The sequence below is a fragment of the Anguilla anguilla genome, chromosome 11 (genome assembly GCF_013347855.1).
Source record: "Anguilla anguilla isolate fAngAng1 chromosome 11, fAngAng1.pri, whole genome shotgun sequence".
In the NCBI taxonomy this organism is placed as follows: domain Eukaryota; kingdom Metazoa; phylum Chordata; class Actinopteri; order Anguilliformes; family Anguillidae; genus Anguilla; species Anguilla anguilla.
Window position 1 is genome coordinate 25799489 of NC_049211.1, and position 23503 is coordinate 25822991.

Below are 23503 nucleotides of genomic sequence, written 5' to 3' on the forward strand. Positions count from 1 at the left end.
ATGGGTCTTAATTAAGAGGGCTTAAAAGACAGGTTGAATGAGAAAACCAAAATGTCAAAAGTAATGTCAAGAAATCCATAAATGTTAGAATACAGCAAGGGGCCAAAACAAGTGTTAGCTACATCTACCAGGGTTATTAGTTAGTCATGAGAATTTCCCATTGTGAAAAAATGAGCAGATTTGAGAATACCGTAAAAATGTTAATCCAAATCATTGTGGTGCTCAATTAGCTAATACTTCATTTTATCAGTGGAAACCCTGATAAAATGATGCACAGAGTCAATTATGGCTTCACTTTCAAACTAATAGGCTACACATTTGAACACACATCAACACGCAGTTCATACATCAGGATTTCACACACACCCTCACATGCGCAAAATATCCCATTTTCACCCTTTCAAACACACAGACAATTTCACTTTCTCAAAAAATGTAAAACTTTTCTCGCTCACTCTGTCACTCACACACTCACAGACAATTTCTGTCTCTCTCTCACACACTCATTAAACCCCAAACACAACAAACACGCTGCAGCACCCAGTGGCCCTCTCTCTCTGTCTGCCGCTCTCCCTCACTCTTTTATCCCCCTCTTCACAGCCATACACACATTAATCCCCTGGTACTGAACGGGCTCTGCACATTTATTGGGGCAGACAAAGGGAGAGCCAAGGGGCGGAGGGACGGGAAACCACAGACAGACTGTTTGGGGGAGAGATGGGGGTGCGGGTATAAAACGCGTTCATAATGGGGGAGAGGAAAGGGCGGGGGGTGTGGGGGGGTCAAGGTCTGAGACTCAGGGGTGGGCAGGAGAAGAGAAAGAAATATGGAGGGGGGGTGCTGACAGGGAGGGTGGGAAAAATGTGTGAGAGACAAATAGAGAAAGAGAAAGCAAGAGAGCGAGAGATAAAGAGAGCGAGGCAGGAGGGGGGGTGTGTGCAGAAAGGGAGTGTGTTCGTGTGTGTGTGTGTCCATGCGTGTGTGCACAGGAGGGGGGTTCCCTGATAAAATATGTGCCAGTGTTTGTGTGAAAAGTAATGACTACAGCTAAATTTCTGCCTGAACTGAAAGGGTCTAGTTAGGCCAGGGGACAGTGGGAGAGTAATGAGAGAGACAGAGATGAGACAGCTATGGAGGGGAAGGGGATGAGAAGGCTGAATGAGATACGCCTCTCAGTTCCGTCGCCGCTGCAGCAGCACTGGTTTTTCTGCACGGCGACGCAGCGCAGAAGACACTGTTGTTTTTAATGCCGGGAACAACTGTCGAGTCCACAGTTTCTGGTGCCATTTCATTGCCCGGATCTATTAAGCTACTCAAACTGCTCAGCGAAATGTACGCTCTTGTAAAGTATGAATGGGTGTGTGAAGAGATGAGTGCTAAATAAGCTGCTGATAATGATGGGGGGGGGGGCTGGGCGGGGGGCGGTCTGGGACAGTGAGAAACTGTCCTCTGGCACACACCCACAGAGCCGGAGGGAAATGGGGAGAGAAGCGCTCCGGTAAGCTCGTTAAAGCCCGGCTTGTTAGCCCCTCCTGATTAATCATGTGAGCACAGATTCCAGCCATACTGAAGGGAAGTTGGACAGAGAGATTAGCGTGCTCCCACTGTAGACCTAATGCAGGGCATTAAAGGGATACTGCTGCCATTTGAGGCAGATATCAAATGCTGCTACCCTGCGATTCCTGCTTGCTGAGAGAAAAAGGCTGAAGTCACTAAGCTAAGTCTCAAACAGCGGAAAGAGTGGACGTGCATGAACCAAACAAAATACTTCACCAGGGTTCACTTCTTACAAAATTACCAAAATTATGCCCTACCCTGATCCTGCACCAGGGGTAAACTCACACTCAGACCAACCAGTAGTCTAGTATTCAGTTACGTAACAATGTGCACCTGCACAGCAGTGACATTGCTTATGGAACAGAGCCCCAAGGCAATCACTTTGAAACCTCAGCACTTTTTCTCACTAACAGTCAACAGGTACAACTAACTGCTCTTGCAGTTGCCAATGGAAACCACTGTGCACAGAAAAATATTAAATGTACAAGGACTCACTACACCAATATCACACGTATAGCCCTTAAAAAGGCTCACTGTTAACGTCCAACTGTGAATCTGACCTGGTTATTTACAGGGAAAGCCCGGGGCGCTGTATAGTCTACCTCCACAGGGCAGCAGGAACACTGGACACGTGCATCTCGTCACTGTCCGCTATGAAATGAGCCATGATGACAGCACTGCTACGTTACGTAAGCTTGAACTGATGCACTCTATGACTTCTAATGTTCGTCTTTACTGTTATGTTGCTTCGGTGCGATCGCGCCAGCGGGCTTGGATTCTGACCTTGAATGACAAACAGACACCAGAGACACTCTGTCCTACTGCAAGTGATGTTTTGGTCCTTTTTCGCTTTTTCATGACATCTGCGCTTGACATATTGTAGTGCACTGGCAATACTGGGAGTGGCACCGCAAATAAAGCGTTGCAATTGTAACAGATCCGGAGCGCAGAATGGCACCATAAGGGCCAGAAACTAGGTGTGAAAGCGGGAAGTAGGCCCTGAGGGAAGGGAGGACAAAAATGCCATGAAACTGTTTATATGACAGCAAAAACATAATGCCAACATTTACTGGTCAATGGAGGAGGAGCATGTGAGAATGAGTCACACAGTTTGGAGAGAATCAAGCTCATATAGCTCACATGCAACCATCTCCTGGCCTCTGTCTTAGTGCAGGCTGCATCTCTCCAAGGAGCACAACTTTCCAATCAGGATGAACAAGGGCTAACGTATTTCCTCTAGAGAGTTATTATTTATCTCAACAAAAACGTTTTCAATGTAAAAAGATGCCAAGTTATTCACGCATAAAAGTATGTAAAAGTATTTAGGTTAAAAGTATTGATATCCAAATGAGGCTTAAGTTACAACAAACAATAGCCTAATTAACCTACATAACCTAATTATGTGCAATATCTACCAACCTATTCTGAATCTCTATTTTCTTATCCATCTTGTCTTCTCTTATTTTAGTTTATTATTCCTTATATTTTTTTACTATGACGCTAACTAGTGAACAAAATCTAAACATCTAGAGGGGAGGAAATCTAGGTTGAGAGATGTTTTAAAATAAATGGACTAGGTTAACTCCAATATAGCTCAGGTTTTACTCAAACATAGTCTGGCTATGTCCTAGTCAGCTCGAAAATGTTCATTTTTCAACCACGTGTAGCCAGGTTTTCACCTGAATGCTTAGACGGAACTTCACCAACTTTTCGACCAAATTTGTTCACTGGGACATTAAAGGCATATTATGCAACAGTTTTACCTTGAAAATATTATAAAATAACCAGGACTTCTTTCAACACAAAACAGCAAGGCTAAAAAAATCCTGCATAGTATGCCATTGTGCACTTCATTGCCAGCTAACAACTGCCTATTTGCTGTATTGTTAACTGTGCATTTCACAAATAACTTTGATTTGACTTGATAACTTGGATCACTCTAACTAGGAAATAGACTAGACTATATTACCTGTTGTTATTAATAGGCAGAATTATTGCTTATCTTCCAGCAAATGCATACGTGTCTGTTATTACGGTATTGACATTAAATTGCGCGTGTGGTTGCCCACAAAGTTTTATCCACAATAGACACTTTCCCAAGTTTGTCTTCGGCTTTGAGAATGGAATAAACATTACACCCCCCTCCCGCAGACATTCAGATAACGTGTCTGTTTTGCAAGTTCCCCAACAACACATCCAGAAGAAGCCTTATAACATGGAGCTAATCAGCTACAATGATGTTGCAGATTCATCTAGTAACCATTTCTAAATTGGGGGATCAATCTAAATTGTCAATCTTAATTTTCTAACAGTCAGCTGGCTGCTTTCATCAGACGACTTTCATCAGATGTTGCTACTGGCAGATGTAGCTAAATGTCCAATGGGGCTAATTATTGACTGTGGAACTGAAGCATTTGTATTGACAAAAACAGCAGTAAAAATGAAAAAAAATGTAAAATAAAAATAAAAGTCTGGGGCTTTATCGTGTGGACGGGTGAAGTTCTGAATTCTGCATGTTTACATGAGGTCAGAAGGTAATATTCTCAAGGGCTGAGAGTCTGTGGTCATTATGGTTATTTCTGTAGGGAAACTTGAAACGTGCCAAACTCTTGGTGCGTAACTTGGCGAATGGCATACCTGCCATCCCAATTATTAAATACATTGAGCAGGAGTTATCTGAACTTCAGCACATTGAGTATTGTTGACCTGTGCTATTCCATTATTGATTTATCATCAACCACTTTCCCTCGATATTTGGTTTCAGCCATAGCTTAGTAGCCATATTTTATGTATGATGTCAGCTTTTTAAACAAACGGCTTCCCTCTAATGACGTGAATGCATTGTATGTAAACCGAACTGGTAAAACTCTCTCCTGGGATAATCAGCAACGTGACTGATTCTCACTTGTGTCAGAATGCTGTGACCCATGAGTGTTTGCTTTTAAAACTGTCTCCCTTCCTATTGATCTGTATACGTCTCCACCCCCTTTCTATGTTAAAGTAATGTGCTCATACTCATTTGTGCCTCGGTGAAGTGCATGTGACAATACGGTTAAAATATATCTACATCCATGTGTACAATGTATGCTGTTGTGATGTCCTCTATCGGTCTCTCATTCCTTCCATCTCTGCTTCTTCGAATCTTTCTCTCTTTCTCTCAATTTCTTTCTCACTCCTTCTTCCTCTCCCCAAGGCTGTACGTGGTTTAGAATGACAGATTCTACAGCATTTATTTCAACAATGGCTATCATGTTACACCAGTATTCTGTTCTGAGCCACTTGCAGATGTAACACACGATATAGGCCAGGACAGGCCCTCTCTGTTTTGTAGAGAGACAGAACTGCGCTTTCAACGGATCCTTAGATTGTGCTTTTCTGACTCCAGCCCATAAATGCCCATGGGAAAAAACAGAGCTTTCCCACAGCATGTACTTGTGGGCAAACTTGCAGGACTACTGAAGAATACACATATTCAATGAATTTAATATTCATTCAAGATGATAAAATGGTGCTTACATGGGATCATAAAATACAAGAAACGATTGTGTCTATAAAGAGCAGTATCTGAAATCTGAAAATAATAGTTTTTCACATTTAAACATCTGAATGCAAACATTTTTAAGATTTAAACATTTGCAGAACAGAGAGGTGATCTTGTATTCCAGTCCGATTGGACTTCTGTCCACAGTAACACAAACTGATGCTACAGACCAATATAAGAGTTCCCACTGGCTTTTTATAAAACAAATTTGGTAAACTGTGTTTAACTATGAGACCTACCAGTTACATTGCAATCTAAAGCTAAGACTACTTCATCATAATCTTTGTGCAGGAAAAAGAGAAAGAATGTGGCAGACAAAGCTGGAACATTACTGACCAAGTAAGGAGCCACGAATGCTGAATGGGCAAAAAAAAAAAACAGAAGTAGAAACATACAGAACTACATTTTACCCATCTGGACTTACAAATATTAGCTGAATTTCACTGAATTCCTCAACTAACTACATGAATGGACAAATTTGGATACACACAAATACAGGTATTCACAAGTACTGGGCAACGGAAAAGCAGGGATAGGTGCAATGAGAAAAACACAGAGAAAGCATGTGGACTGCTCAAATAAAAGGTCTGTAAAATGATATCCATAAACTCACACAGTCAGAAAACAGAGAGGTAAAACACTTGTACACAAACTGAGAATGATGGATAACAATGTTAGATCAATCATTAGAACAAACGATCTGCAAATCAAAAGGCTGAGCTGAGCACGGGAACCACAACATTTACAGCTCTGAGGCAGAAAGCAGATGTGAACAACATGTACACTGATACCTGAATACAGAAAGACAAACATTATTCAGTACCGATTCAATCAAAATGCTACTTGTCCATTTTAAACATTAACTCATGCAAACATTATGGCATGACATTTCCACACATTAATATTGCCATTACTAAAACCAAAGTAAAATCGTTTAAAAGTATTATTTAAATGACACATGCAAAACGATACATAGTGAAATTCAATACCTAAAGGACTAAGCATATTTTGATTACATGGAACAGAAGCCAAATTAAACACGTGACCAAAAATGGTGTGCATTTCTGTTTATGCAAATGTACCTATTTCCCCAGTTCTACATGAGGATATTGTTTTAGCACCTGAGAGGCGGGTTACGAATCATGCCACAACATAATAATCTGAATTTCAACAGAGGTAGCAGACATTACACTTTCAGTTCTTGCATGCAATGATAGACGGACAGTGCCAATACAATGACACTCATTTAAGTTTTACATATATGCAGTCTCTCTACAACCAAGGGTTTATAACCGTCTATGTTCTTTTAAATATTCGACCCCCTCCGTCCCGATATTCTACCATTAAAAAACACTGACATAAAGTAATTGTTATTGTGACAGGTTTCGCCCATTTCCTTTCTGTTTCTCGACAACTACCCCAGCCGCCAGATAGGCACGCCGTCGTCTGACACCAATGTTTTCTGTGTCGTACCAACCCTGCTTCTCTCCTGTTTCTCCATGTGAGTGTAAGCTGCTGACTACTCAATATTGGCGATGTACAACACCACACGCTCCCTTTCTCATTATAATTCAGACATACCAGCAATACGCCGATTGTAGCACATTACTGTCGCTCGCACTAACATCGTATTCGACGCACCCCAACACACATACACACCCCCTCCATCGATGTCTCTAGTTAAAAAAGGTATGTTATAAACGGAAGTGTTAGGGGTGTATACATGATATCTAGATCATTGACCGCAGAAAATGCAGTTAATTCAACATTTATCTTTTCGTCTCTCATTTCATTGTGATATCCGGCTACTGTCTACTGTCTGTATGACGGCAATGCAGTACTCCAGTATCAAGCTCAAGTGTATGATGCTAATGTAACGTTAGCAGGCGGCTCACAACCGGGTTTCGTAGCCCTGTCAGTTGTCTCGCTAGCCATGCTATGCCAAATTAGAAATCACGAACAAGCATGATCTGTCACATACAAACACAAACACAAACACGCCCGCGCGCAGTGAAGGTGGCTAGCGATAACCTTAGTTGATTAATAAAACATACATTTCAATTACACCACAACAACAAAAGACATTTAGTTAACCAGTGAACTAGAGCACAAAATAAAAACAACACCAGACTGCAAAGTGAGACAATTATCTATGTACCTAGCTCGGCTAACAACATAGCTGTCAGTGTCACCATTAAAACCAGCGAACGGTTAGCTCGCTAACGTCGTTACTGAAATAACTTCCCACAAATCAAGTAACTTGATGTCTTGCAAGTTATTCGTTATATTTCATATCATAACAGAAAAGCGGTATATGCAAACATGTCAGGTGAGTTATTGGTGATTAAATTTTAAACAACAGGGAAACTCACCAAGGTGCAGCATCTTCGTGTCATCCTTTTTGTGATTTAACGAACGTTACTCTGATCTCGTTTACCGGGGTTCGTCTGTAATAGCTAACGTTAAACTCGACAAGTAGGCTAGCAATATATATTTTTTTAATTCAGTTTTACCCTTGCTCCATTTATCGCATATTATCCCATGCTCTGATAATGTTGTTGAAAAATATCTTCTATATAAAAATATACGTTTTATGAATAGCTTATGTCCATGTCTTTCGAATCATTTCGGCGTTTTGAGCTAACGGTAGCTAGCTAACGACGTTACTAGCAGCTAGCCAGCTAGTTAGCTAAATCCCCACTCCAGCGTCGATTCTCAGTCAATACAGCGAACGTGGGTCTCCATAACCCTGTTGTGATGAAACATAATTGCCGGTTGTTTTTGCCGTTGTTTAATTCCCATTCGCAAATATATTTTTTGAATATCAATTTGTGTATAATTTACTATTAATAACACGGCTAACCGTGCGTTAGTGGGGTCAATATATCTTGTGTGTTGTGGATGCGCCGATGGTCTCTCTATTTCTGTGTGACAGCCGTTGAAACATACAGTATCCTCTCGCGCCTATGCTCGCGCTCGTGCTCGTCACCGTTGACCGTGACAGTTTTTTCTCTGGGCGGGCGCGCACGCCCGTGCACATTGGTTGCACTTTACCCTGTTTTAATGTAGGCTTAATGTTACACACGTTAGCTATACGAATTTACCGCAAAAATGCTTTGGGATCTAGATAAAGGTTAAAACATCAATATCTAAATAAAATCAAAGCGTTTGAATTATTATGTATGGCTAATTCGTGATTAGAACTCAGCTCCAATGCCAAATTACAGCAGTTATCATTTATTATGATCAGTTCTTAATCTGAGCACATCAGAGTATAACCCAACCTATTCGCCAATTAAACGGATGAAACTATATCACATTACATGTATATTTCTTGGTGGGTGTTAAAGTTTCCCCTTACCATCTGAGAACCATTTAGCTGTTATAGATGTGAAGAAATAAACGAATTGTAATTTAATGACTTACAGGGTATGCAAATGGTCCTGAAAGACATAATACAAGTAATCTGAGTAGTGAGCACTTTTGCTCCAACCCCTAACACAAACACAAGTACAGCCCCAGAAAACGGTCAAGTAACTTCAGATCAATAACTGCTGTGCCCATGGTCTTGAAACATTGAAGATTCGTCTTGCTGAGGAATGTGCAGCACACTAAGTGCCTGATAAGGAGTAGGAAGCTGATGTGGTGTTATAGGTTCGTTTTAGCATGGTCCTTACCTTTAACAACTTCATTAGTTACCTAGTCTTATATACACTATGTAAACAGGATTTTAATAAGGTAAACATTTCATAATGATCTAAAAATAATGTAGTGAAATGAAATAATTTTTACTTGTAATAAAGAAATAAAAACCCAGGCATACAAATTCCCCATTTACACCTTATTATAATTATTATTTTATATACAGACAGGTGACAAATTAAAGGAAAAACCAACATGAAGTATCTTAGTAAAGTGTTGGGCCACCACAAGCCACCAGACCAGCTTCAATGCACCTTGGCATAGATTCTATAAGTCTCTGGAACTCCCCTGGAGGGATGAAACACCATTTCTCCAAAAGATGTTACCTCATTTGGTGTTTGGAAGATGGTGGTGGAGAATGCTGTCTAATACGTTGGTCCAAAATCTCCCACAGGTGTTCAACTGGGTTGAGATCTGGTGACTGCAAAGGCCATAGCATGTGACTTACATCATTTCCATACTCATAAAACAATTCAGTAACCCCTCGTGCCCTGTGGATGGGGGCATTGTCATCCTGGAAGAGACCACTCCCATCAGGAAAGAAATATTTCATCAGAGGATAAAGGTGATCACTCAGAATAGCTTTGTATTGATTTGCAGTGACCCTTCCCTAAGGGAACAAGTGGACCCAAACCATGCCAGGAAAATGCCCCCCACAGCATAACAGAGGATCAAGCATTCAGGTCTGTACCGTTCTCTTGGTGTACACCATACATGCACTTGCCCACTTTCTCAAGAATATGGTGAAGGATGACTCATCTGACCATATCACTTTTTCCACATCTCTATAGACTAGTGCCTATGGTTTTGCATCCCTGAACTCTCAAATGTGCATTTGTCTTTGTAATGAGGGGTTTATACACTGCAACCCTATATAATATCCCTCTCAAGATGGAATGATCTTGCTGACAGTCTGATCACATCCTGCATTGACATTCTCAGTCACCTGAGTTGCTCTTCTGTTTTTCCTTACATATCACACTAATGCACGGGCATCAGTCATCCAATATGTGCTTTTGATCACAATTTACAACCTTATTTACTGATGTCTTTCCCATAGATCTAAATGCAGATGTCACTTTAGTCACTGTTCCTATTGAAAAACAAGCCAGTTGAGCAGTCTTTGTGACTGAAGCTCCTGCCATCTGTGCCCCAATAATGAACCCTCTTTCAAAATCATCTTTTCCTCTTGCCATCTCAATCCAAAATCAAGGTCAAGGATGTTAATTGCTAAATTGTATCATGCAGTACACCTGTATGGAAGCATCTGCATTCGTAATGTTTCTCCACTCATTTATTCAGGTTTTCCCTTCAATTTATCACCCGTCTGTGTACATATAGGAACTGCCATTGAAAACTTCAAGATTCAGTCTGGGTCAATGGAGATTGTTAGTTCCGTGAAACTGGCCCTGTTGGGGCTTTGATTAAAAATTCAGTTGGGTAAGCTAGAATAAAAACACATGTGCTGCTAGCAATAATTGTACATCAGAAGCTTACAGGGTGGGGTTCTATTTAACATTTATTCACCAGGTGTAAGCAGAAGTCCTTTTGTCATATATATTCCTTAAAGTAGTTTTGAAGTACATAATTAATTCTTTTTTTTAAAGTTCTGATATGGTATTTGACATTTCTCTTTAAAGCAGTACACTTTCTTTTCTAAGAATGACAGAATACACTTTTTGAATGGCAAGATAAAAACATGTGCACATTAAAGTTAATAAATGGGCATGAGTCATTTTTCCATTTCTTTCCACTTTAACTTACGAATTACAAAGTTTAAAAATAATAATTAAAAAAACCTTAAAACCTGGCATTTAAAAATTAAATGAATAGTATTCTAACTTGCTTGTTAATAACTGTGTACTCCTGGCACTGGTTACATTTATCATTTGAGTGTTTTTGGCGCCACCTGCTGCTCATTTTGCCATATGCCGCTGTCCATGGTGCTTGTGCACAGGGTCACTTTGCGTTTTCTAGTTTGCTGACCAATTAAACCGAAATTCCATTTAAAAAATCATTAAAAATAATAAAGAATTAAGACAACTGTTAATATACATATACACAAGCACACACACTCAGTTGGCACTTATGTAGAACCCCCTTTTGCCTCCAGAACAACCTGACAGATTCATACTGTGAACCTCCCTTCAACATCAAAGGACTGCCAAAATGTGTCATTCCCCTGTTTAAATTGTTTATACTTTCTGTTACATATTAACTATAATTAAAGGCTATAATTATAAGGCGAGTCCAGTTTGCTCACACTGAGACATTAATGAGTTTGTTTTCACTCAAGCCCAGTGTATTTTTCTTACAGTTCAATTCTTGCAGCAACCAGCACCTCTGCATTGAAGAAACACAGTAGTGCACAAGGCTATTTTATTGGTTTGACAAAGATAAGCATGTCTGCTGAGCAAATAACATGTGAACTGCTGTGAGTAAAGACCTTGTGGGAACTGGGTGATAATGACAAAGAAAATAGACACACAAGTTAAATACACAATTGCAAGTTCAGATGGAAATGCTTTTCATTGTATTGCCTCAGAGCTTGAAATCATGACACTATTAAATATACATTAACATTTCAATACCTGGCCTGGCAAGGTATTCAACACATTTGCTATGGCAAACACATTAATAGAAAAGTAATGCTATTTGTAATAGCCAGTCAGAAATAATAGCGGTTTACATGTGATACCATTGTGAGGCAGAAGATACGGGAGCCAGAGGTCAATGGTTGAGGTGTGAACAATGAGTGAACAAGAGCCAAGGCAGTATTTGATTTGCACCAGCCATAACACCATGCATAACCATTCCCGTTTTACTTCACCTGACCATAAAACCTTAAATCCTTTGTTGAAAACTCTATATATATATGATTTCAAATGAGCTTATGCCTTATTGCTACTACCCCAGTTTTGTGGAATGACCAGGATGTAGCCAACTAGTTTTTCCCCTTTCACAGACCCACACAGATAGTACACATGGAAAGAAGCTTGTATAGAGATTAACACACACACACACACACACAAAGTTGCACATGCATAAAAGGGGTGCAGGCACAACTAGACAGAAGGCTAAACTGCGCACACACATCACACCAGCAGCAGATTCGCACAATGAAGACATCGCTCTCTACTGCCCAGGGCTACGCGACAGAAGGCGAAAGAGGGCTCGTGGCGACAGTGACAGTACAAAACACCAGAACAGCTTTAAAGATATTGTACAGAAAGTGAAAATTTATTAGGAAATATCTTGTACCCACATGTAAAATTTAATTTGTTATCAAAGCATGGAAGTGATTGAGGCCACCTGAAACTGAAATGGGCATTTGCGATGTACCTAATCCTTTCTCCTGTGTTGAAATTTGTAACTGTACCTTTCTTTAAAAAAGCAAGTTTATAAGTTAATTGTGAACATATTTACAAGTCTGTCTGAGGGTCTAACAACCAATTTAGTTGCTTTATTTGTAGCAGCAGACAAATGTTCTTGGTACGGTTCATTCAAAAAACAAATACAAAGCATGTGTTAATATAGTTCTTATTGGTTATCATACAATTTTAAATAATTTCACAGTAAAAAGGGCAGGTAAACGTTTCTCTGGAATTCCACCAATCAGCTGATGTCCTAGTTCCTTCATTTGAGGAATAACTATTTGGAGCACATTAACCATAAAACAACACCAACACCAGTCTACCATCATGATGATTTCAGCAAAATAAGTGCATGACTTTGCATGAGACAAAGGAACCAGGAACATGAGCACAACTGCAAAGGAAGACTGGCTGTCTGACATCTTTCAGAGTTATTATTAGAGTGAATCCTTGTGACAACGCAACCTTTCAACTGGACCATACAACAGCTTTAGCAGTAGGATCTATTTCTGATTGTCAAACAACAACAACACTGTATCAAACAGGCTAACACGCTGGTCACACATGACAAGGTATCAGAGGTGCATAGAGACGCAGTGTCGCCCCCCACAGGCAGATGAAGACTGCTGTAAGGGAGGGGGTGGTGGTGAGACCACAGTTGGTTCTGACCTCACAACACCGCTATCCCCTGTAAAACTGACCTGAGGCAGCTGTGGTCTTGGATGACCGCAAGAGATAGTGAGGAAGAGCCTGTGATGTCACTTCCTCTCAGCACTATGAAGGTGCACTCAGGTACACACTTGCCAGAGCACAGAGGCAACTGCCTTCAGCTGCACATGCAAACTTCAAAACGCAATCTTATGCGGGAGGAGGAAAAGTCCAGCTCAACATGTGGCTTTCCGCTGTGCTCTTGGGCTCCTCCCAAAGGCAGGAAGGGCTCCCATCCTTCCATTGTATGCACAGGATCAACAGACCCCTCCCAGAGCCCGCAGCCCCGCCCCCTCAGGAACATCACCACCACCTCTACACTGGTCCAGCTGCCCCTTGCCGCGTACGGGTGAGATTCTGTTATGCCTGTCAATGGCCACGAGGAGCAGCACACGTGTGGTTTGCTATTTCACGGTGCTGCTCCTTAAAACAATGTGTAAATCCCCCCTCAAGAATTTCAACCGGGTGAATTCAGACTGGGGGGGTTCTATTCATGAGTCCCCCAGTCCCCGTGGTCTCAGAGAATACACCTGCTGTTCTGTAGAAACGCTTCAAAAATAACATCCTATACCCTTCTCATTTCCTTCATTATTGCCATGCTGAAATCTAGACAAACTTCAAAGATGCGCAGACAATGTAAAAGATTTTTTAAAAAGCGCAATCGCACATTTACCACACCAATAACAAATTTAAAAAAACATTCAACAAGACAAAACGGCAAACTTTTTAACAGAAACAGAAATAAAACCCTGGGTTTCATTGGGATAAATACGCAGCGATGATATGGAATGTACCAGAACGAGTGTGCGTCTATTATGATTTTTATTATTATGCATGTCAGTGACTGTCAGTCTGTGTGGGGTTTGTCGTTTGATGGTGGTGGTTTTTGCAAAGAAACCTTAAAACAAAAACTGCTAAACTGTGTAAAAAATTGCAAAAATAGAGCCCTCCATATCTGCAAACCGATGTGTTGTGTAACAATTAAAATGGATAACAACGGATAAGGCAAGTTGGGATAGGAGCAGTCGGGCCCCTTTTAATGCACTTTGACTCGATCTTCCTTCAAAATCTCTTCATTGGAAATTATTCAAGTTTGCTTGCTTCAATCCAGTCCTTCAGATCTCTTATTGCCATTTATGCGTGTGCTAGGCGCCCTTTTTGTGGAGCTTAGTTTGCTAAACTTACACTTTAAATATCATCTATCCATTTACCAAGCAGATTTTTTGACTGAAGCAATTGGGGTTAAGTAGCTTAGCTAACAGCACTGATCCATGAGGTATTCCGACCAGCCACCTGTTCACAGGCCATGAGTTAAACTGACCCGCTACCACACTGCACTCCCGCTGCCCTGAGCAGAACAGCCTGTGTGCAGGGGAAACCCTCCCCTGCGCCATTCAGCACAGTTCAGATCAGGGGGAGCCGGGCACAGGGGCATCAGTACATTTGAGGGCGAAACACCTTTGATGTACATGCCAAAGCCTCTCCACCTGTGCGTCCTTCATTACGGCTTCATTAGGGTCTTCAGCTAACGAGCGTTACCGATCCCTGCGATTGCCATTACCGCCATTACCGCCATTACCGCAATTACCCCCCCCCCCACTCCCCACCGCTGCGGCAGTATTTCCTCAAATGTTCATCCCAGCCCAGAATGTGAGTGATGCTCTCCCTCACACCAGTATATGCACACAGTAACCTATATTCTGTACAGTACAGCCAGACCCTATGAACCCCCCCCCAACCCATTTATATATATATATATATAACTTGAATGGAAGTGTTTAACCAAAAAGTCTTTTTTTTTTCTCCTCGTTTTTAAAAAGGTTCCCCACCGTTGCTTGTGCATTTCGGCAAAAGCAGGTCCCCCCCAGGGAGAAGTGATCTTCAAAGATGGACCTTGCCAAAACTGTTGGTCGTCAAGGCAGTTCCTAATCGGTCTATCCGTGCGTCTGCCCGTCCCCGGAGGAGGCTAGCTGTCCTGAGCTGCTCGGAGGGGAATGCAGCCGTCCATCTCCAGAGACTCGGGCCAGCCCTCGTACTTATTGGTGCTCTTACTGTTCTTCATCCTCTGAGGAATTGAGAGAGAGAGAGAAAGAGAGAGAGAGAGGAAAGCATAGAGAGAGGGAGTTCAATCCTCTTTAATCGTTTCGCTTGTGCAGTTGTCCACATTGATGCAAACTAAGCATTACTCAAGACCGCTTCTTACTCCGTGCTTCAAGGAAAATTATGCTACCATTTAGAATGGTATAATGTATTATTAAGGTCAGCTAATGATCAGGGGGGAAATGGAAACTCATAACCACATCTAAGTGCAGTGCAAGTGAGAATAAAGAAATAATAGATGGCCTGGTTATGCCAGAGACTCCTGAACAGGGGTTTCAGCACCATTTGCCTCTTCTAGAGAACAGCTGTAAGAAAAGGGCCCTGGCAGCAAGAAGGAAAAGGCAAAAATAACAAGTGCCGTCACATTAAAAGAAGGAAGCCAACCACTTATTGATAACAAGAACATACTTTTCAGAGTTCTGCCGTTTAATGCTTGAAATCACATCCTAATCTGTGAAAGAACTATTTGTTCCCTTGATTACCAAAATCAACCCATGCCAGCAACAATAAAGCTGCATACCATCAACTACAACAGCAAGTATTAAACTCCATTAAACACATTATGAACAGTAGTAATTATCCAATTGTGTATTAATAAATGTGAAAGCAATTACTGTGATTAATAATAAGTGATCATTACATCACGGTTGGGGGTCTACCTGCTCGAATGGGCTTTTGTTCTCAATGCCTTTGGCTCCCACAAACACCCAGCTGTCCCTGAACCCCAGCTCCTTCACTGCAGTGCTGCCCAGCTCCCCGAAGAGAGCACGCGCTTCGTCATTCAACCTGCGATGGAGAGAGAGGAAGAGACAGATGCAGGGAGGGAGGGAGGGGGAGAGAGCAGGGTGGCATGTGGGCAGAGAGAAAGGGAGAGCAGGGAGAGTAAAAGAGGAGGGAGCACGTGAGAATGATAAACATGAACACGTATTGAGGAGAAGAGGGAGAGCGAGCCAGAATTACATCAGTCGTACGATGCTGCAGGATTTCAGCAAATCGGGGAAGGAACAGAGGGGTACAAAAGTCATAAAGAGAAGAGTTGTATAGCCATGCTGCCACGCCCAAGACTAGTCATGCTAATCCAATTCACAAATTCCCTTACTCAGGCCTGAGGGGGGAAGCTAGGCTGCTTCAACCAAAGTCTAAATTAATTAGGCAGTTCAATAGCTGCGAAATAAGTCCCTCCAGGACAACATTCCACACCTCAAAGGTGGCAGGAAAGAGAATCTTATAAAAAGTGCTGAGCATTAGGAGTATTCTTTCTACACCTACACACCAAAGGGCAGAAAGAGAGAGAGAGTGGGACAGAGTGGAGAGTTACTTAGTGGCAGAGAGAGAGAGAGAGAGAGAGACACTGTGCGGGGTCTTATTTAGTGGCAGAGAGAGAGAGAGGAAGAGAGGAACAGTGCGGGGTCTTACTTCGTGGCAGGATCATCGAAAGAGGCCACAAAGACCAGCGTTCCCTCGTGGAGCGGCCGGAGGAACTTCAACAGGTCTGCAACATCTGAGAGAAGGAAAGTGTTAACACACGCACACACACTGCACCCAGACAGGACATACGAACAAGCATCAGCGCAAAGCAATGTCATGTTTGCATAGCGCTTTAGTCATGCACCGTGTACTATGAGCAACACCCCAAATACAAACAATTACAATGAGCTCGCTGTTATTGCTGCCACTTGAAATCACTTGCATACTCGCTGCAGCTTCAACGCAAGCCCCACCTACCTCCAGCCCACATGTCAAACGATTTAATTTCCAGCAACTCTCCTGATACGCCTGAAAAACAGAAACACACAACAGCACCTCAGTACCGCACGCTACCAAGAAATACGATCTGCTAGTGACACTCAATACTCCAGAGAGTGCTAGACTACAAACAGCATACGCGAAGCACTATAGAGCAGCACACACTGTACAAGCTACAGAGAGCAATAATCTGAAACACTGCAGCTCACTGCATAAGAGAATGAGGGCGTCCAATCACAGCACCCTGCTTTGTCCTTAAGTCAGCTAACATTGTGTCAATTCTCGTGCAATATTTCTAGTTTTTTTTCCCTCTAAATTTCAGTCACCGCTGAACAAAAACATAAGGACAAAGCACTGTTTTTTTCCGACTGAGTTGTCCCAAATGTGTATTTCCAAAAATACTGAAAATGTTTTCTTCTTTACAAGCCACGTTTGCTATTCAAGTACAATCATTAGATTTTTTATTCATCCATTAGCTACACCCGCTTATCCTGGTCAGGGTAGCAGGGGGGTGCTGGAGCCTCTCTCAGTATGCACTGGGTGACAGGCAGGACTACACCTTGGACAGGTTGTCAATCAATCGCAGAAAACATTACATTACATTACAGGCATTTAGCAGACGCTCTTATCCAGAGCAACGTACAACAAGTGCATTAGTTCAAGGTGCAGAGGTGCAAAAGAAACACACTAGAGTGAAGTAAAGATTGTAGTGCCAGAAGTGACCACATAGATCAGGACTCCAACCCTGTAGGGTAACCTGTTCAGCAAACAAACAAACAATCCTGCCAAGTACAAACTAGCACTGAAATCACACTTGCCTACAATCTGAAGTTAAGGATATGAAATGAATCAGCATGCAAATTCCCAGCATGCAAATCTCAAAAGCAGAGATCCTGCTGCTCTGCTGTGAAACTGTGGAATTACCGTTTACTAACGCGATGTTCAGCCCTCTGCCAACGTTGTTCTTCACACTGCTCACGAGGCTGTGAGAGTGGGAAAAAAAGGGAAGGACAGAGGGAGACAGACGGGGGGAGAGAAAGAAAGAGAGAGACAAAGGAAGAGAAAGACAAGGTTAAAAAGTGATGAACGCTGATTCCTAAAGAGCTCACCTCAGAGAGGAGAAACGGAAGCAAGGATAAAACAGCTAAAAGATAATAATGGACAAACAGGCGCTTCATTCCTCTTCATTCAGACAAGACTCGTTTGGGCCTGCTACATCAGCAGAAACTGTAATGAACAGAAAGCATTAAAACTGGAGAATGAAACTAGGAGGGGTAAAGGAAGAGGGGAAAAGGATGGGTGGAGAGATGGGAGTTGGAGGAAGGAGAGGAGAGGGCCCTCACATTTTGTCCTCCAGACAGATCTTGGGGCCGATGACGTTGGCGGCTCCGGAGACGAGGCGGAAGGCCAGGTGCTTCTGCGGACAGGGCGCCGAGAGGCCACATTTGTACTTGTGAGGTTTGGGCTCTGGGGGAGGGGACAGAGACAGCGCCGACAGGCGTGTGAGGATGCTAGGATGCCAAAACAGGTATCACAGTGGAGTACAACCACTGTTTATTGTCAAAAGTAACTTGAGAAATCAAACAATGCCAGCCAAGAACATAAAAAATAAAAGCATTTGATGTTCAATGTGCTCCCAGAAAATATACTATAAACAAAGTAAAGTTACGAATGCTTAGTCTTTGCATTTGAATATTTGAGCGTAACACAGTGTAACGATTTTTTAAAAGCATTATCCAGTTTCACCTGTATGTGGATTGTAAAGGAGTAAGTTATGATATACCATCTTGACATTTTGAGAAAAGCCCAACTGTGAGAGCCGAGGCCTACCTGCTGTTGGCTCCTCGCTTCCTCCTGAAGAGAGAAGAAACATCAGCAGGCTGTTAGAGCGCTGAAAACCACAGCACCTAGTTTACACCTATTTTTACATCTAATTCAGTTCATTTTAACTGTAGGACCTCTTTTACATCCAATTCAGTTCAGTTTAACTGTAGGACTTAATTAACACTCAATTCAACCGCAAGACCTCATTTACATCCAATTCAGCTCTGTTTAAACACAGGGCCTCTGTGACAGTCAGTTCAATTCAGCTGAACAGCACTACCTTGTTTACACTCAATTCAGTTAAGTTCAATCTCACAACACTGAGCACAGCTTGACTGTAGTAAAGAGCGGCAGAGCAGGTACACGGCCGCCATCTTCTCTACCTCGGAAGAAGAAGCGGGCCAGTAAAGAGGTGCCGTCTCCTTTCAGGATAGTGCTGGCTAACAACCAGGTGAGTCCCAGCAGCAGCAGGACCACAGCAGCACGCAGAGGACCTGCCAGGGGCACACACAAACAGGTACAGCAACTCCCAACTGTGGCCTGCCAGGGGCACACACAAACAGGTACAGCAATCCCAACCATGGCCTGCCAGGGGCACACACAAACAGGTACAGCAACTCCCAACTGTGGCCTGCCAGGGGCACACACAAACAGGTACAGCAATCCCAGTTGTCTACGACCATGAAATGCACTTTTTTGTACGTCGCTTTGGATAAAAGCGTCTGCCAAATGAATGTAATGTAATGTAATGTAATCCCAACCGTGGCCTGCCAGGGGCACACACAAACGGGCTAAATCACTCCAGCTAAACCATGGGCCTTTAGTGTTAATTTAAATAACATTTGCACGGTCAGGATTTGATCAGGACAGTGGGGCACATTTTTGCTGGATATTCCTTGAGGACCCACAGTGACTCAGCCATGTCCATTTGTCGTGAAGGCTATGGAGGTTAGTGATATAGTTCAGACAGATCTTCAGGGCAAAAGAAGAAAGGTTATCTGGCAATATAATGCAGGGGGCATTCACATCATAGACAAACTGTGATTCAATTGTATTTATTTTTGTGAACTCACCTGCCAGCCTCATTATCGATGCTGTTTCAATCCCTGATGTGTCACCACAAAGACCCGTGGATTAAATCCTGTACAGAGAAACAGACAATGGTTGCTCGCATATGCACAATTCTGTGTATTAACTCAAAACCACTCAGTCTTTCCCTGACCTTTCCCACAATTATTTTGGCACAAATGGAGAGCTCCTACCATGATTGGACAAATTTAGACCAAGAATTATGTGAATTTGGTGCTTGTATTCTAAAATATACCCCTGCGGGGGGGTCTGAGAGGCCCAGTGCAGGAGTTGCCAGTGGTCTCTTGAGAGCCAACACACACACACACACATACAAATGTTCAAGATGGAAGATTCCACTTCAAATAATCTTCATTGTTTTTCCTTCATCATCTCAACAAACTTGAGTGCTATGATTAACACTAGTTTGATTTGTTTTCATCTTTTCCTTTTTATGTTAGCCTGTCAGGAACTGACTTTCAAACAAACTGTTTAAAACTGTCACTTTTATGAGCAGCAAAGTATCCGCTAGCGTCGCTCGTTAAATAGGGGAGCGACGGTCCCCCAAATCGAAGTTTGCGCTTAGCCTAAGGCCTAAATCCCCGGACTTTCCTGACCATCGCCTAAATGCCGAATGCCTAAAACAATAGCCGACGTAAGACTAGCCTGAGCAATGACATTTCGCTACACAATACGAACGAACAACAGTTAGAGCCTACATGATGATGATGTTTGCATGCTCGTGTGACTTTCATAACTTTCTAGAAAGAACAACATAGCTCGACAATTAGTGTCTGCTTTATTTTTTGTAAATGAGCTTGCCAGCTAGTCAGCTTAATTAAACCTTCCGCAGAATGCAATCAACTCTGCAAACGGGTTTAGATGGCGTGTAATCACTATAACCGGACTGGTTAGGCAATTAGCCCGGTAACGTAAGTCACGAGTCAGACAGAAAATAGAGAGCTAGCTAGCTGTCCAAATTGTTAGGGCTAATGCTAGAAAGACATAACTAACTAGCTAACCTTAGCCATGCTGATGACCGTTGTCATGAATGAAGCACGCACTTAAAATGATGCAATGAAGCTCAGCTAGCTAGCTAGGTAGCTAAATAAACCAACGGCGAATCTCCCTAGACAGATGCGCAGTGGGCTAGGTAACCAACTAGTGATCGCTAGAAACGGAAACAATTTACGTCAACATTGCCTGAAATTTAGCCACCCACCTGAGAGTTATTCCGCAAACACGAACAAAATCTGTTTGCTCTAGAAAGACAGGTTGTTCTTCTGCGCTACAACGCTACCCATGACATATCTCGAGATACAATTTCAAATTTGCTTTTTGAAGCTATTGCTCAGCACCTCAGCGAGGTGGCTACGTGTTACGCAAACGTATTAACGTTAGCTCCGTTGAGAACAGGCTATGTCACTGATTTCAACTTCCGGTTTGGGCTGTGACTATTAGGATGGCATGCATGACATCCCTCCCAGTTTCTGCTTGGTGGGGCTGTGTATCTATGGGCGGCATGCCCAATACCTATACAGCACCGAGAGTTTGGGACTTCTCAGGGTTCCCTGCGGAAAAAAAACACAATGACCACAGACTCTCAGCCCTTAAAAACATCTATTTCCGTACCTTCTGATCCCATTTCAACAGACAGAATTCGCAAACAACTTCACAAGTCCACACAATAAAGCCTGAAACTTAGGAGATTTTGCATTTTTTCCTCCTTCTTCCTGCCCAATTACATCATCAGAAATGCTCCAGGCCCACAAAGAATATGTCTCCCCATTGGACAGTCAGGTGCATCAGCCAATAAAAACATTGAATACACACAAAATGGACTTATAAGAACTCAAGCAAACCTCTAATTTATTACACTGGCTTGCTGGCTAAATAAAACATTTAAAACATTTAAAATAAAACATTTAAACTTTTGTTTTGCATCTGAAAATCGTTGTGGGAAACTCATTTATATTTCCGAAATCTAAATAAAATACACCCACACTTTAGACAGTTCCACTTCAGCATTTGTTCACCGAGTTTAACGTTAGTTACCTCGCTAACAACACGACAGACCAAGTATTTAATGTTAATACAGACGCCTCCAAAATTAAGCAGCAACATCTGCCTTACAATTTGGTGTGGTCAGTATCGTTACCAGTCATAGGCTATAGAAACTGCCGCAAGATAATGACTGCTTCACGCCAGGTAGCCTATATCAATTTTCTTTAAGTCAAAACGATTCACATTCACCACTGTGCCTGTACTGATAACTATTTTTTAAAATAGGCTACTGTAGCTACCCTGCAACACCACATTTCTAAATTAATGTTAGTTAACCCTATAGATCCTCTACTGACATACTAACAATTAGTTAGTCTGTCATGTACAATAGACCATTAAAAACACTTCCACTTAAAAATATGACATACACTCATTTATTTGTCATTCATGGTAAAGAAAAAATTATTGAATCCATGCCTGTGTGTTTCTTTCAGAATGTAGGCTGTGTGTTTGCATGCATTTATGTTTATGCATGTCTGTCATAGCCTACATTTATGTATGAATTACTATTATCATTTACTCATAACAAACACAGTACAAAAAGAAATGATATCTGATGAAAAACATGCTGAGTTACTCACACATAGCCAACAAAGAACTGTCTATAAGTCATTAATTAAAATCTAGGCCTGCCATTAAAAGTATCAATATCAAAATTGCGCCAAGTTACATGAAACAATATTGGCTATCTTAGCTCACACAAATTAAACAAGCTGTATTCCAAAGCAATGTTACCCAATGTTTCCTAAATTGTTTCAAGTAACTTGGCTTTGTGTTTTTTAATCTTACCATCTGAAGACAATGTCATCATTCAAACTTTGTGTCACATCAAAGTGATAAATAACAAAAACTGTATCATGCAAGACAATTAAATGAATGTATGAAACTGCTAGTCAATACCTAAAGAAAGGATATTCCTCCAGAAAGGGTATGTTTATACTTTGTTGTCAAGTTCATTTTACAAAATGTACAAGCTCTTGTATATTTGCAACTTACTGTACATTCTGTGCAATACTTAATTATCCCCATGGGGACATTTCCCTGGCAACATGTAACATTCATATTCATAAACAGACATTTTCCAAGAACCATACAAGCATTCACACAACAGAAAGTGTGTGTGTGGGGGCGGGGAGTTTACTGTATGCTTGTACACACAGGGCCAAGTTACTTGAAACAATTTAGGAAACACTTGGTAGCATATTTTTGCATATTCATATTTGATTATCTTTAAGAATCCTGGACTGAGAGAGATGTACTTCTCGGGACTGTTTGAGGGTAGCTTTCTGTGGGTTCCTGTCTAAGTTTGGATCATTTGGCCTTTTGGAGCCTATGTAAAGTAGTATTTTGCTCCTTACACTGTGAGCCTGGGCATGGTCATCCACACTATGGCTATTTATCAACCCCTGAATTATCTTTGCATCACTGTAAATTGTGGCCATAACCATATTTTGGGCATGGTCAGCCATTTCTGCTAAATTGAAAGTACAGCCCTGCAGTAATCTTTGGACATTTAAAAATGAAATTTCGCAACTTAATACAGGGATGGGCAGTAAATCATGCATGTCAAATTTTTTGAGAATTGGACAAAGATTGTAGGGGAAGTACAAAAAATTTTGTCTTACAAAAGCTTCAGAATGGCAGAAAATCCAATATGGCAAACACTATGGGTTCTATGAAATTATTTAATAATTTAATAATTTATAATAACAAATTTTGTTCAGCATGATTTGTTCAGCATGAGGAAGTAGACATGTGGAAGACATTTGGCGCATGTACATGAAATAATTCTTAATAATGTTGAAATTTTGCAGGTGGG

The 23503-nt window shown here is 41.7% G+C and overlaps 2 protein-coding genes across 13 annotated transcripts in view; both read right to left on the minus strand.

Annotated features, from left to right (window-relative positions):
* The window catches only part of si:dkey-151g10.3 (serine/threonine-protein kinase WNK3), a 60072-nt gene extending 52006 nt beyond the window's left edge, over positions 1-8066 (minus strand). For all 10 annotated transcript variants that reach the window (XM_035381776.1, XM_035381782.1, XM_035381781.1 and 7 more), the window contains exon 1: positions 7471-8066. The gene's annotated coding sequence lies outside the window, so the exon portion shown is untranslated. The remainder of the gene's footprint in view (positions 1-7470) is intronic.
* A 3244-nt stretch (positions 8067-11310) lies between these two features.
* On the minus strand, positions 11311-21055 carry fam3a (FAM3 metabolism regulating signaling molecule A). Of its 3 annotated transcripts, none has more exons than XM_035382194.1 (10): positions 20843-21055; positions 19626-19693; positions 18936-19046; positions 18559-18582; positions 18072-18195; positions 17653-17711; positions 16708-16758; positions 16399-16483; positions 15642-15768; positions 11311-15303 (listed from the first exon to the last, which is right to left on the minus strand). In XM_035382194.1, the coding sequence occupies exons 2-10, from the start codon at positions 19636-19638 to the stop codon at positions 15277-15279; spliced, it is 621 nt and encodes a 206-aa protein (XP_035238085.1). In that variant the 5' UTR covers positions 19639-19693; positions 20843-21055; the 3' UTR covers positions 11311-15276. The 3 variants fall into 3 exon arrangements, with proteins under 3 accessions (XP_035238085.1, XP_035238083.1, XP_035238084.1); XM_035382192.1 differs by having other exon boundaries at positions 11311-14947; positions 20843-21053; XM_035382193.1 differs by lacking the exon at positions 20843-21055 and adding an exon at positions 20643-20661 and having other exon boundaries at positions 11311-14947.
* Between the last annotated feature and the right edge of the window lie 2448 nt (positions 21056-23503).